The sequence below is a fragment of the Atractosteus spatula genome, chromosome 8 (genome assembly GCF_055471065.1).
Source record: "Atractosteus spatula isolate fAtrSpa1 chromosome 8, fAtrSpa1.hap1, whole genome shotgun sequence".
Lineage (NCBI taxonomy): Eukaryota > Metazoa > Chordata > Actinopteri > Semionotiformes > Lepisosteidae > Atractosteus > Atractosteus spatula.
Window position 1 is genome coordinate 49,125,254 of NC_142713.1, and position 16,267 is coordinate 49,141,520.

At 38.2% G+C, this 16,267-nt stretch overlaps 1 protein-coding gene across 4 annotated transcripts; it reads right to left on the reverse strand.

The window, feature by feature from the left end:
- Nucleotides 1-1,859: 1,859 nt before the first annotated feature.
- On the reverse strand, nt 1,860-15,734 carry rbm17 (RNA binding motif protein 17). Of its 4 annotated transcripts, none has more exons than XM_088923191.1 (13): nt 15,681-15,734; nt 13,097-13,240; nt 12,663-12,779; nt 11,758-11,924; nt 10,689-10,792; nt 10,232-10,288; nt 9,529-9,673; nt 7,165-7,316; nt 6,358-6,411; nt 5,730-5,806; nt 4,965-5,063; nt 3,926-3,998; nt 1,860-2,674 (listed from the first exon to the last, which is right to left on the reverse strand). In XM_088923191.1, the coding sequence occupies exons 2-13, from the start codon at nt 13,217-13,219 to the stop codon at nt 2,571-2,573; spliced, it is 1,272 nt and encodes a 423-aa protein (XP_088779317.1). In that variant the 5' UTR covers nt 13,220-13,240; nt 15,681-15,734; the 3' UTR covers nt 1,860-2,570. The 4 variants fall into 4 exon arrangements, with proteins under 4 accessions (XP_088779317.1, XP_088779315.1, XP_088779316.1 ...); XM_088923189.1 differs by having other exon boundaries at nt 6,358-6,414; XM_088923190.1 differs by having other exon boundaries at nt 15,612-15,709.
- Nucleotides 15,735-16,267: the final 533 nt, after the last annotated feature.

Genomic DNA, 16,267 nt, shown 5'->3' on the forward strand with positions numbered 1-16,267 from the left:
CACTATGGCATGTAGTCGACTCATCTTTTGGGGATTCTTTGCAGCTGCATCTCTCATCTTGTGAAGATCAATGACCATTTGTCTGCAGAGAGCTCTTTGATCTTAACCAAGAGGTATGCTACTATTTAATGCCTTTCATGTGTAACCTCTTTAAATACCCCAGGGAAACCGGAAGACTTCAGAGTCCTCCATAGTTCTGGAGGCTTCCTCTGCACGTCCAAAGAGCAAGTAGTTATTGTAAGTTATTTTCGCATTTTCTGGAATTCAGTATTTTACAACAAACACGACTTTTCTCTGAGCAACATAATTACAATGATCTTATTATAATTTTAAAGTTGTTTTAAGCAAGACTATCTCATAACTCATTCTATTTTGTGTTTCTTTCTATTTCAGGAGGGTATGAATATTTTTGGAGGGTACTCTGTGTATTCAGTTAAGAGTTAAGTAAACTCTGGAAAAAAAAATCCTGTTCACTCATCCTTCATCAGAAAGCCAAGCGACTTTTATTCAGGCGAGAGTCACAGGCACACATTCCTGGAGTATAGTAAGTGCAGCGCAGGCAGAACTGACCACAGTGCATTACACATTATTGCACGCACATACTCCCAAAGGGACAATTTAAAGACACCAATTAACCTAGCATGCATATCCCTGGAAAGGAAACCTGAGAACATGGGCGGAAAAAACTGCAAATTACATAACGAAGTTTTCATAGCCCAGAATAAGACCAGGGAACTAGGCACTGTTAAGTGCCATGCCATCCCTAATCAACTTTGGTGCCTTTAAAGGCAGCATGTAGCATCTTACCATAATAGTAATTAAACTGACAACCTGTGATGCTGCCCTTCATGGTGGCCACATCAGTGTAACTCAGATAATAGTCAAGGCTTTCCGCACCTGCCTAACACCGATTGCCTACTATGCTACATGGCATCCATGGGGTAAAAAAAAGACCTTTGAATATTCCATTCCCTAGTTTTCTTAAACTGGTATTTATCATGGGACACCTTACTCTAACAAAGTATTGTTCGAGTTTTAAGAATAACCTCACCTCGGGTAAGTAGAATATGTGCAATATGGGACTGGAAATGTAAAAAGTTTGTGTTTTAAGCCATACTTTCAAAACCAGAAGGAAACAAAAAGCAGCTGAGGTAAAATTCCATTTCTGCAAAATGTTCATTTTCATTCCGATACGATGTCATACATTTACAAGCCTTCAAAGGACTAAGACAGGGATATTTCCCTAAAAAAATCCCAAACGAATTTTCGAATTTGTTTTTCCTCTAACAAGAGGGAAGTATGAATCCACTGAAAAAATCTTATTTTTATTTAAATTGCATTCCCTGCATCGGAATGGGTTACCTAACATTCAGTACCTAATTCTATATACAATAGTAATTTTTATAATCAAAAACACAACAGCAGGGGTAGGCAAGCCTCAAATGCCACGTTTGTTTCTGGTTTTCCCATTACATCTCAGAACTACTTAATTGAACCTAATACAAGGATAAGAAGTCTGCCTACTCTGCAGAGATTTCCAGATCTTAATCCAGCATAAACTGAAAGGTGCCTCTCAAATGTGCAGGTACTTGGCATTCAAGGACCAGAGCTGCCTGTTCCTGCTGTACAGAATATGAACTTAGTGATACATACCCAAATATGCACTCGGCTTCTTCACAGCTCTTCAGATAGGACCTATTTACATTTTTAATGCAAATAGTTACTGTGTAACATACAGAGTGAAAAAAGGAATAAGCCTGTCTTCAAAAAGGAAATTAAACCGTGAGAATGACATCTGCAGTCGACTTCAGTCCTGTATTTACTCGGTGGTGACAATGAAGTGATAAGCGTAAAAGATATTGCCTTTAATTATTTTATTGTATCATTGTATTTAACCTTCTTAGACTGAACTGTTAGCCCCAACATTAAATGTTCCAGAATCCGTCATACGTTACACATGTTTTTCGGCGTTTAGGGATTACTTTCTTACTTTTACATCCGAGTCCTTGGAAAAGATAGAGCTATCCCAGGGGAACATAATTTACAAAAAAATACAAAGTAGTTAAAAAAAAGTATTTATTAGTTGCACTTACACAAGCCTGTGGGTCTATAAACTCAAGAATTCCATATAGAAACTTAATCACATATTTATGACTATTCTCTGTGTGCAATGTATTTGAAAACTGAAATACATATTACACATTTTAAAAGGGCTACAACCTAGCAACGCCATATTTTTAAAACTACCAAAATTCACAGACTAGTGCTTCTTCCTTTTCACTTTGCACAATAATAAAAACAGCTTTTCTCCCTCCCCAAACACAACAATTTTCATTTTTTCTTTGAGTCTACAAGGAAACAAAGGCAATGTCAGAAACAATTTACACTGACAGAAATACATTTTTAAGCCACAAAAATAATTAAAAAAACGAATGTAGCTTTTCTGGAAAGAAATGAAGTTGGGTTTTTTTCCCCATTCCAGTCCTCCAAGGTAATAGAAGTTCCACGTCCACTGTTTTTTTTTTTGACAGTACGTACGACACCACTGATTCGACTGTCCCAAAGTTCATTCAGACCTGTTCACCCAGGTCCAGGACTCTGAACTTATCCAGATTATAGAAACAGGCTTTTACCACGCGGCCACCAAAGTATCTTCCATTTAAATCCACGACAGCTAGAAAAGAAGAAAAGCAGTTTACATGTTGCCAGAGTTTAAAGCAACTTTTGTGCCTCTCGGTAACAAAAGCTTTCACAGAAGGTAAGAGATAACTCTTGAGGATACACAAAACACATGACTAGATCTATTTATCACAGATAGCTGTACCCCTTGAAAATAACTGATTTGATTGAAACTGAAATGAGAGAGACCACTGGATGTTACATAAGGCAACACCAGAGTTTTCAATTACAATAATTATATGGCAATAAAAACACAAGATTGTTTTGTAGCATTACATTTCCGGCTTTTTAAAAGTACACATCTGAGATGTGGACGAATGCCACAAGGATGTGACACGTAGCCATGCTACTGCTGCTAAAATAGGGGCAGAAGGACCATAAAACTCTCTTTAACCTGAAGATGAAAGAGGAGACGGAAAGACAGGAGGGGCTAAAATACACTGTGTACTGGTGAAACCCCCCACCCCCCAGAGAGCCGTCTTAAATACACAGACTGGACCCACCACCTGCCCTCCAGTCATCGAACACGGCCGAGAGATGTCATAGCACAGTCAACAGAAACAATACTTGATGCATGGTGGCCATAGGCAAGGTCTCCTTCAATTTAAAGTATAGGCCTGACACTAGATCAGAACAGCTCCTTATGGCCTTGATTCTGCTGGCCCACAGAGAGCCGAAGCACAAAAACATTACATACATTTCAGGACAACATTAACGATATCTTTGTGACAAGTTTCAAGTGTCCACAACTACACCAGTATGTTGTTACTTTGACATTATTCACAGCCCTATTTACTGAAGTCATTTACAGTGTGCTTTGCTGCAATGCACAGCTATTTATATTCTTCAGCATCTCCTAAACCTAATAGTTAGGCTGCTATATTTAGTCAAGAAGATCCTCATTCGCTTGTCAGCATTTAACAGCTGTTGCCTAAAAACACAAATTATCTTGCAAAGTTATGAAGTGTATATATATATTAGTAATATGCTTTTTTTGGCTATTAAGAAAAACTTTGATCCAGTTTAAGGATGTGATGACAGTGAGAAGGAAATGTAACAGTGCTAAATACAGGCTTTTAAAAAAATTATAACATTTAGAAAGAAAGGAGCTACTTAAGTGAAATGCAGTGCTAACCAGGAGGTTTGCTGACAAAGTTGATTTAAATTCATTTTTGGTCACCATCCCTAAGAACCATCTGCTATAACAACCAGTCCTTTCTTTTTGTGATTCACTTTGTGATCTCACCTTTTATGGCAGACTCTACTCTCTCAAACTCCAAGAATATTCTAACTGCCTCATCATCAGTTACTCCAGAAATCTGAAAAAAAGAAAAGAAAAAGAAAACAGATGTGTCTAGAAGTCTCAGATATTTATTTTTATGTAGAGGTCTTCATACGAATACATCCCTGAGCACTTTTTCAACCATAGCAAAGGATATCCAAAATAAAATTTAGATATAATTCATCACAAAACATTCTAAAACCAAGGGAAACTAAGGAACAAGTAAGTTTATTCCTAATTCTAAAACGTCATTTTAAAAACAATACAGTGTTTCAATTGCTAATGTGATCAGGGTGGGAGTAGAACAAGTAGAGGCTAATTCCCTTCTGAAAAGTAGAAAGAAGAAATAGTGTTTCTTCAAGTGTGTCGGGTTCCCCAGGCATGATACCAGAATAAGACTACAAAATATTGCAACACTGCATTTCTTTTCTATTTTTCAACTTAACATGGTTCCTGTGTACCACCAGTAAATCAGTGTTCTTGGATTACAGGGGGATGTTACATATAGAGCAAATGGCTCTTCAAATTACTTAATGCCTAACCTATGTAAGACTTCATAAGTTGATTTTCTATTCAAAATTCAGGAAAAGGCCTGAAAGATGGTAGTTGCATGAGATGATTCACCTGTAGCAGGACAACTTAATATTTGTGATAGGGTACTATAGAATTCTATAAATACGGACTAGTTTCCCACAACTTAATTCCAGTAAATATAAAACTTGGAATTTATTTTCTTCCTTTGGCGGTCAGGAAATATTTAGTTATGTAATGAATTAAACTAATGTCATCTGCAGTAAAACCACAGAATCCATTAGGCCAGAAATACTAACACACTACTCAAGTTACGCTCCAATAGTACATACAACATTAAGTAATCACATTTTGGCAAGGAGTGCACAGTTCTCCGACAATAATTCTTATCACGTCTTACCAATCACAACCTGTATAATAAGTTGAATGGCAATGAGCCCAGGTACACAGTAAAGAGAGGATCGGCTCTCACCTCAAAAATGACACACTTCACCACTTTGCCATATTTCTCACATTCCTCTTTGGTCTCTGCCTCCAAGTCTTCATCCACCTCTCCACTTCCCACCATGTTCTGCCACAAAACATGTGGATGAGTCACATTTAGAAAAGGTAACTGACTGCCTGAGGAGAACCGTCTTCACGCTATGGACAGATGAAGAGCCTGATTCAGCACAGGCTTATCTCACAGTATACAGACCAGGACAACTAAGTTGGCGATGGTCAACAAAAATTATAAATTTCATCCTATTTTTCTTATCAGGCTGTCTTTTGAGAGTAACAGCCCAGCAGTCACCAGGTATTCGAAGTTCCTGCAGTGGCAGGATAGAGCACACTTCAGCTACTGCCAACAGACAGGTTATTCGCCTAACCGTCTGCCTACAATAGCCCCTCAGAGCCATGCCAGCAAAGGAAGTATAGTACATGGTATTTTAAATATTTGAGCCAGCTGTTCTGCCTGCTCACAACCAGTTTGCATCTAGTTGAAAACCGCAGGTTTAGAAATAAAAACTTTATTCTACTTTGATTTCTGCAAGATAAATTTTGAAGAAGATGAAAAAATATTGTTTTTCCATTAATGCAAATTAAGCACTAAAGCACTTAAGCACTTAACCTGCTACAGGAAAGCTGCTAGAGTTGTTCTTATGACTCAGGCCACTTCTGCTCATCCCACTTTTTAAACATTTGAGCTGTGACTTTAAGAAAGAAACCTTAAACATCGGGTTAATAATTCCCTTACCCTAAGCAACACAACTTTTGTTGGGCATTTCAAGATCTCCGTTAGTGGGTTGCCATCTGTTTTCTTTGCTGCTTCGGCTGTAAAGAAACAGGAAAAATATATTTAAAAAGTCTTCTAGACAGTGCCAATAAAGTCTGAACTCACAAAACATCATATTGCATAACTTTGTACTACAGTCCCATATAATCTATCCACTATGATGAGAAGGGTGATGATTCAGTTTAAAGAAGAACTTGAGATGTTTGTTATAATTGTCCGAATTAAGCCAAATTATGCTGGGTATAATTTAAGAAAAACAACATCTGTCAGCATCACTTTTGTGTGTAAACTGTAATCGGACATCAATACTTTCTTCTCATTAAAAGCCTTTTTTCCCTACTCGCAAAATTACTCAGTCTTCAATGGCCAAAAAAGTAAAGAAGATTGGTTCTGTTGAGGCCTAAAATAAAATCTGTTTGGTTTCTAGTTCACTGCTAAAATCAAGTTAAATAAAATTAGAATACTTTTTAAGCCATTACCCACATTTCATTGCATAACGGTTTTGCTTATTAGAAGGATATCTAGTGAAAAAGAAAAGGAAAAATTAAAGAAAAGAGAGAATCTAAATAAAATGATAAACCTTTAGTACCTGAATTCCATTGGGGCATTTCACTCACAGGCATTACAGTCTGACTTGCTCCTGCTGCTTAGGGACAAATACATATGGAAACTAAATTCTTTATGGTTATACTTGAAGTCCTGTATTAAACCATTATTATTCAATTAATACAATATGACAATGAGGAAATTATTCCAAAAATGACAATATAAGCAAACCAAGTTATATGAAAGGTGTGACCTGTTCCCACAATCTTGGAATCAGAGACTAAGTATATTCCAACTGTGAACTAAAAAATAACTGGACATAAAATGCATCCAAAAATTATTCTTGGAACTAGAAACCAAGAATTTATTCTAGGCCATTCCTCTAAACAACATAATGGCTGATAATATATATGTCAAATAAGAGGGCAATTATAGTTTAACTTATAATAACACCTACCCAAGAACAGAGTTATCAAATAATTCCAGATCATGCTTATTTAGATTTAAAATGAGTATTTTTTCCCATGCGTGCACATATAATTTAATAAAAAAAAACCCTGGACTAATGATAACAGCAGGGCAGTCTGCTTGCAAACCTGCCTCATTATTTCTTCTCCATAAGCACTCATTAGCTCACACCCAGGGCAGAGGTCATGCACCTACAAACTATCATTTCTTTGCCTGGTCAATGTTATTGTCGGATGAATAAGCTAATTATAGCATCTACAGGCCTAGACACCTATTTTAGACCACATTCTTTTTTTGAAGCTGCATATAAACAGGGTCCTTGTACAAGAACCGCAGACTCCTGACTCTGTGCATTAAGGAAGCAAGTGTAGAAGAAAGGTACTCTTGTCCGCAACATCTCCAACGATGATTTTCCCTCCTCTCTTGCTGGTCTTCTCCACGGAGAGTGCAGTGCTTAGCCCCTGTTCGTGTTTTCCCAGTCCCTGACCTTCTCGAAAGCCGTACTTCTGCATGATTTTGTGAGCCACTGTTCCTCTGAGACAATAGGAAAAACAGAAAACACAGTACTAAGAATTGTATATTAAGTTAATACTATGTAAACCCCCCATTTTTACATTCTGATGTTTGCCTTAGAGAAATATTTGTTTGGTTACGCAAAAATGTTCCTAGTTCCTGCATGTGTGTTGCAGGGTGTGTACGGCCACATAGGCTTTTATTTCTTCTGCGCTTGTTCGAACAAACAATGCTCTGGCAAGGTGGAAAACTCTTTCCATGCAATCCTCTTTGTAATGACTACTTCTGACATCTGTCTCAACGGGTAATTTCTGACGTACAAAAAGGCTTTTGTTTGTATTCGTAAAAGGTTTATGCAAACAGCCCATTATTTTTTCACAAATCCCATTATGTAATAAGAGTTCTGACTACACCACAAAAAAAGATAACATTTTGCACAGTGTATTTCTACACGTTGCTTCAAATGTAAAACAAATGGAGAGAATTAAAACTAAAATAGTTAATGATATATTCATGTAGGGGTGAAACATATGTAAACCTAAACGTTGGCCAATAAATTGCTAATTACCAGGTTGGTGTACTACACCTGTTCTCAAAAGGTCTTATTGTAATTGTACTTAAAACTTGTACTTAAATTGTACTTAAAACTGTATCTAGTTGTAATATTTATTATGAATCACCGTATTATTTTTGCACCGTTCCCCGAATTACTTTCGCACTGTTTTTGTCCTGTTGTACTAATTTCTCTGTTTGCGTATTTGCACAGTTTTGATTACACTGTTATGTTATTGTGTTACTGTCTATTGTCTTGTCTTCTGTTCTATTTATATACTGCACCTGAGTGACTAATGAGAAACTTTTCACTATACTATGCACCCGTGTAAGTAGAGTATATGACAAAGTTGAATTAAATTAAATCACTCATTTTTGTCTTATGAATTAAGTTTTACACAAGGCCTTCTGTCTCACACTCTGATATTTTTGTGCATATGCATTAAATCATGTAGAACAAAACCATGTTTTTGTGTTCAATTCCCCCAACTTTTATGTCAGTGTAAGTACTATGACAAATTAACAAAGCTGAATTAAACCAGTTTAAAGTTAGTATTTGGTCACATACTATTTACATGCAATGCCCGCTACAAGAACGCAGCCCACTGATATCACCAGACTCTTGATTTTTGCTTTTGAGATGCTCTACCAAGCCTTACCTGCCTACCTACTTTAAATAATCTGTGTTTTTTTAATTTTAGTTCGAAAGACAGCCCTGTATTCCCAAGCCATTACACTACTATGCTTCACAAGAGATGCATGTGCTTAGGATCATTTGCAGCTCCTTTTTCTCTGCACTTTTGCTTTTCTGAAGCTTTGATAAAGATTTGTTAGTCTTCACTGTCCATAAATCTTTGTTGCATAACTATTGTGGTTTATCTTGGTACCTCTTTGCTAATTCTAATCTAGCCTTTCCGTTCTTAGTGCTGATGAGAGATTTGCATCTTGCAGTGCAGCCCTTGAAATTCTGCTGCCAAACTCTTCTGCGCACAGTGAATTGAGACACTTTCACCTCTACACTCTGAAGAATGTCTACAAACTCTTTGACTGTTATTTTAGGGGTTTTCTTCACAGCTCTTTAGCTCTTTTTCTGTCATCAATTGCTGTCGTTTTTCTTGCATGACCTGGTCTTTCTCTATTAATGGCTCCTCCAGTAGTTTCATTCTTTTTCAAGACATTCCATATTGTTGATTCTGCAATGCCCAATCTCTCTGGAATATTTCTATTTGGAATTTTCTTTGCTTTCGTCTTCACAATTGCTTGCTTTTCAGTCACAGCCAACTCCCTAGTCTTCATCTGGGTTTCTGCCTTCTAACTCAAGAGGCAGATCCAAAGGTAAACTCCAAAGTCTGGGACCAATGCTGCAAATTCACAGCTCTTTTAATGTTTTCACAATTAATGCATCATGGAAAATCTGAGCAATTAGAAAAGCCTGTCAACCATATGTCCCAATATTTATACTCGCCTGAAATGAGGGGATTGAACGTGACACATGACATTTTTCCAACGAGGCTAAACACATGTGCAAAATAATACCAAAAAAGCTAAAAGTCTCCACTTTCGCCTCATATTAATCTTTTGATTTGAAGTACAAGTTTGATCACCCCACAGCACAAATGACAAATTCCACTTCACTGTCCTAATACCTATGCTCCTCACAGCTCTGCACCTTGACACCTACCCCATGTTGGCAAGGAAAGAGTTGGTGGGCCCTGGTGGGGAGCGGGGCCTCTCCGGCTCGTCGTACATGGGAGGAGGGATAGCGGCTTTAGAAGAAGGAATACGAGGCCTGGCCTCCTCTTCATACGGATATGTTGTAGCTATAACTGAAGGTTAAAAGCAAACATCAAGCTTTAGATGCTTTTTGCAGCATTATTGAAAAACACTACAGGGGTAGAGTTAGCAGGAACTCCAAAACTTTAAAATGTCAGCATTTTAATTGAACAAACCCTAAATATGTACTACATATATATAAAAAAAAAGAAATCAACATGCATCCATTTGAAAACGGCCAATTTCTTGCTTTATAGCGCCACCTTGTATTCAACTACACAAACTGCAGGCCATAAAACAAACCATGTTTTTGTGTTCAATCCCCCCCAACTTTCATGTCCCTGTAAGTATTGTGACAAATTAACAAAGCCGAATTAAACCAGTTTTAAGTTGTATTTGGTCCCATTCTATCTACATGCAATGCCCGCTACAAGAACGCAGCCCACTGACATCACCAGACTCTTGATTTTTTTCCTTTGTGATGCTCTGCCAAGCCTTACCTGCCTACCTACTTTAAAGTGTTGCTAAGAATATTTAAAAAACAGTAAAACTACTGCATCAAGCTTCCCGTTTTCAAACCCAGAAAGTGTCTCAATTTCCCAACGACTTACGTTCTCTGTCCTTTTCCACCAGGGATGTTGGAGGTGCAATTGCTGCTCCTCCCATACCTGTAACAGATCAGCAGCAAAACAATCGTCAGGCACACCAAAATGATGCAGCCCTGTGTCTGGCAGCCCCCAAGAGTAAGGAAAGTGTAGGGATGACTCAAGTATCAGAAAGAAAGCAAATATACAGATTACAAGTCAGTTTTCATACTGAAGAAATGATAAAAAAAAATGGAGAAACGTGAATTATTCGGCAGCAATCTGAATACCACCTTGGACTGACAGTACCAACTATTTTTTGAGGGAAAAAAACCTTTATGAAACAGGGATCTGTTTTGGTTTATGCACCCATGTTAGACTGGTTATCATACTGGGAATGACCAACAGTGATACGTTTCATGAACTGCAACTCAAAAGAAAGCAAAATATTTCTTGAGCCAGCAGGAAAGGAAGAGAAACTTACTTCTTTTCCTTTTTTCCTTCTCATAGTCATCCTCCTCATCAGATTCCGCATCCGGCCACTTAGAAAATCCACTGGGAGCAGCTTCATGCCTATCTTTCCGTCTCCTGCACGTCACAATACAAAACGATAGCAAATGCAGACTTCAGATTTTCATTTTAGTGTAGACTTCCATCTACTTCTTATAAAGCGCAGCCGACATACACTTGTCTCTCATTCAAATGGCCAAAGAGTTTCAATTAAACAGGAAACCACTCATCCATTTTCTAAGCTCTTCTTCCAGTTCAGGGCCACAGGGGAGCCAGAGCCTATCCTGGCACATATGGGAAGCCAGTCCATCACAGGTCAGACAGGCATTCACACATTCTGACCTGGGCCAAATTCTACAACACGGTCTTTAAATATGAAGGAGCTGGAGTGGGGAGCTGAGTCAGTGTGTGAACTGCAAAGCAACTAGCAGGAAAAAAATAAATTCTCTCTTTTCTTCTTTCTACTTTTGAATGAACCTGTGCTTGTTCTTTAAATTTCAAAACACATACAGTCTTTTTACACCAAAACCAAATTCACCCCCCTCATTCAAATACCCCATTCTAACATCTAATTAAATCCAACCTGAAATACAGTATGGAGGCCCAGTATGAACATTTTACTTCCGTAAAATAGTAATATGCTCTATTATTTGCAAGTTTAATGCCAGTGACTGGTCACCATATTTTCTGTTGTCCATAACTGTTTACTCTCTGAAAGAACATAAGCATCTCTAAAAACCAGAAAAATAATGTATTTGCATCTCAATTTTTAGTTTTAAAGGAATTAGTTTCATCTATCCTAAAAAGTGAAGATGTCTATGTAAAGTATGAGAATGACCTGAGATCGCACTGCTCTGACAAAACATTTGTGACTTCATGGATTTATCTGCCTGCAGCCCTTCGCTGCGAAACAGTCTGAACCATTTTCAGAGTCTGAACCAGGCATAAGCTCTCAAGCTTCCAAGCAGCTTCTGAAATTCTGTAAGGTTACTGCCTCTTGTCAATCAAATGCGTTATTTCTTCCTGATCAATATTACACCTACTTCTCTCTCTCTTCAATCTCCTTCTGTCGCTCCTGCTCGCGCTGCCTCTGCCTCTCCTCTCGGTGGCGCTTCACTACCTTCTCGTAGTCATTGGGAAACATGGGGTCGTACTCATCGGCCAAGGGGATCAGCACGTCGCCCGAGGAGAACCCGGTAGGCACTGCGTCCTGTGAAAGATAAGGTAGGGTCATAGAGACTTTTCAAAGTACTGTGGACAAACGCAGCGTGCAGATTCAAGAACCGTCTCCGTTTATAGTAGCACTGATACAAGTAATGAAAGGCAACCCAGTGGACAACTTCAAAACATGAACCAGAAAACAAAAGTAGGAACTATGCAGAAAGTGATTTAAAACTGAGAACAGAAGGCAAAGGGTGTGGGAGTCTGAACATATGATGCCCTAGTTTTTTTCTAGAAAAGGCTGGATGAGATCACTGGATTAATAAACTACTAACTACCAAATGGACTAGATTGGCTAGAATGGCCTCCTCTCATTTATAACTGTTCCAATGCCTCTTTCACTTTTAAATCACAAACACATAAAATAGTCCTCAGGCACATGTGAAGTCAAGCCCTGCCTGTTGCAATATTTATATTTGACTTTATAGAGACTATTTTGACTTTTTTAATTTTAATTAAAGCAGTAGCTACTTTAATAAAGGGTGAAAACTTGAAAATGACATTTGACAAATCAATGTAGGTCAGCCCTTGCAGGTTTAATTTGTCTAAGGCCATTCTTTACTACCTACTTAATATGTAAAAGGTTACCATGATGGAGAGTTGCCCATACAAACCACAATACTCAATCACTGCCTATCAACAAAGAATAAGTCAAGATCTCGATTCTGTTTAAAAACAAATGCAGAATAAAATGTAAAAAAGCCACATTAACCCAAAACGTTCATACTTTCAGGCCAGCTGCCACATGGGGAGGTGTATCAGAGATCTGCCTGTCATCACTGGAGCTGCCTCTCTTCAGATCGATCACCGGGGCTAAAACTGTAGTCTGCTTTGTACGCTGGCTCTGAAAGGAGGAAAAGTGTTAAATCTTTTTAAACATCATATTTACCGAAAACACACCTCAGACTACATTAAAAATATTTTCAGCTTTGAAAAGAAAAACTTCCTGTGCATTCTACTGTTATTTTCTTTGTGCCCTGGTCCAACCAAAGGTCCCAATTAAAAAATCTTGATGAAATTTAAAATAAATATTTCTGAATAAATAAATCAATCTGACCTATGCATCATCTACATCATGTTCATATCATGGTATACACTATGACATCTTCAAATCGTTATCATATTAACTGATTTAACCAATGAAACGGTATTCTCCCATACCTTGGCCTGTGTCAGCGCTGCTTTCTTCACCTGAAGCTGAGACTGAAGCAGCTTGAAATTCTTGGACCAGCCTTCCGTTTTCGTGTCGCTGGTCTCAACTCCCAGGTCATCATAGAGGGACATGTTCCTTTAGTTCAGGAATACCTTGAAGACAAAATTTGATCTTTTGACAAACAGCACTTTGAAAGAAAGATTGAGAATACTAATTCACAAAGCCTGCACAAAAAATGCAACAGACTGTAATACTACATCGCTGCGACGTAGCTGGCAGCAGTCAACATATACAGTCATGTGAAAAAGAAAGTACACCCTCTTTCAATTCTATGTTTTTATATATCAGGACCTTACCAGGTCCTAAAATTAGGTAAATCTAACCTCAGGTGATAAACAACACAGAACAGATTCCACTATGTCATTATTTATTTAACAAAAAATAAGCCAAAATGCAGAAGTCATGTGTGAAAAACTAAGTCCACCCCATGATTCAGTAGCTTGTACAACCACCTATAGCAGCAATAACTTGAAGTAATCGTTTTCTGTATGAGTTGATCGGTCTCTCACATCGTTTTGGAGGAATTTTGGCAAACTGTTCTTTACAACATTGCTTCAGTTCACTGATGTTTGAGGGCACCTGTTTATGCACAGCTCTCTACAGGTCTCACAGACAGCATCTCAATGGGGTTGAGGTCTGGACTTTGACTTGGCCATTCCAACACCTTGATTCTTTTCTTTTTCAGCCATTCAGTTGCAGATTTGCTGGTGTGCTTGGGATCGTTGTCCTGTCTCATGACCCAATTTCGGCCAAGCTTTAGCTGTCGGACAGATGCCCTTACATTTGTCTCTAGAATACTTTGGTAATGTCTAAAAAGGAGTTCATGGTCGACTCCATGACTGCAAGGTGCACAAGTCCTGCGGCTGCAAAACAAGCCCCAATCATCACCCCTCCACTACCGTGCTTGACGGTTGGTATGAGGTGTTTGTGGTGAGTTTGTGCTGTTTTTGGTTTTCGCCACAACATGGCGTTGTGCATAATGACCAAACATCTCCACTTGGGTCTCATCTGTCCAAAGGACACTGTTCCAGAAATCTTGTGGTTTGTTCAGATGCAACTTTGCCAACCTAAGCCGTGCTGCTATGTTCTTTTTGGCTACCTGGCTACCCTTCCATGAAAGCCATACTTGCTTAGTCTTTTTCTGATCGTACCGTCATGAACTTTAACATTTAACATGTTAACCAGGTCTGTAGATCTCTAGATGTAGCTCTTGGGTTCTTTACGATTTCTCTGAGCATTATACGGTCTGACCTTGGGGTGAATTTGCTGGGACGCCCACTCCTGGGAAGATTGACAACTGTCTTGAATGTTCTCCATTTGTAAATAATCCTTCTCACTGTAGAATGATGGATTTCAAATTGTTTGGAAATGGCCTTATAACCCTTCCCAGATTGATGAGCAGCAACAATTGCTTTTCTGAGTTCATTGCTGATGTCTTTTCTCCTTGGCATGGTGTTAACACACACCTGAATACTCCAGATCACCAAACTGCCAACAGTTCTGCTTTTATAGAGGTGGTCACACTTCCTGATGATCAACTAATCAAGTGCATTTGATTAGCAGCACCTGGCTGATAATTACCTTCTTAATTCCTATGGAAGCAGTAAGGGTGTACTTAATTCTTCCCACATGGTTTCTGCATTTTAGCTTACTTTTTGTTGAATAAAGACATAGTGAAATCTGTTATGTGTTGTCTGTTATCTGAGGCTAGATTTGTCTAAATACAGAAGTTAGTGAGGACCAGACGATTGTTATTTATGCCCTGATATGTAAAACCATTTAAATGAAAGGGGGTGTACTTTATTTTTTACATGACTGTAGTACTTAGGGGCTGTTTCACAACACTTGGTAATCATGGTTGAACTACCCAAAACTCGAGCTATGAATAGAACTTACGTTAAAAAAGTCATTAATATTTCACCTTACGTATCACATAAATACTACGAGTTGTTGTTATTCTAAACAATTTTGACTTCCAACCCGTAGACAGAGATTAACTATTACATTGTACGTCTATATTGAATGTTCACATAAAGGAAGCAAAGACATGTAAGTAAAAACGTTCCCCAAGACTTTTTTATACGCCATGAATAACAGATTTAAGAAATACACACGTTCTTGTAAACTCACAAGATTAAGTTCAACCAAACGTGGCGCGCCATCACCATTCATGCTTATCATAACAAAAGCACAAAATATTGAAATCTTACAAACAATAACCGCCTCCTTACGACTGATACAAAAGAGCGCAATATAGTAGCATTTAGAAAGAAAACGTCAGGTTTCGCAGAAGAACATATTTATTTCTCCTAATAAAAGGACTTGAAACGGTGTACTCCATTTACTGACCCGCACATCACAACCATATCTGGGCCACAGGTACGGTTAAAACCCAGAGTTAAGAATCCACACCGGTTAATTCAAATATTTTAGTTATTAGGTTATATTTAATACAATACCTACCAGACTTTATACAAACGCAATCAAACAACGTTGAAATACGAAGGTATTTACTTTTTACGCACTACTCACATTCACAACGACATCGCTGGAAAAGGAAAGCGGTGTAACATGAAGACCCCCTGTTAAAATCTCTGCTGCCACCACCCAGTGGAGGACTGAAACTACACGTGAATATCAGAACCTCGGTAACGTTTTATTCTGACACTAGATGTCGCTTTACGCAAGGGGAAAATAAATATCGTTAACCGAGACGCAAGGTCAGAGAGAAAAAATGCACTCTTATAAATAACATTTCTGATCAGATGGACTTCAGATATAATAGGTTCATGCCAAAATACTACTAAAATGTAGAGGTCGGTTTATTTAGTATATCTATACTAATATATACTATCTGGTATTTATACTATATATTACAAATAATAATTATTTACACTTATATATCACTTTTCTGGACATTCCACTCAAACACTACACATTATGGGGACTCCCCTCCACCACCACCAGTGTGCAGCCCCAGCTGGATGATGTGCCAGTACTTTCACCACACACCAGCTGTCAGTGAGGAGGAGAACAGAGTGATGAAGCCAATTCATAGATGGGGATTATTAGGAGGCCATGATTGGTAAAGATCAGGGGGAAATTTGGCCAGGACGCCA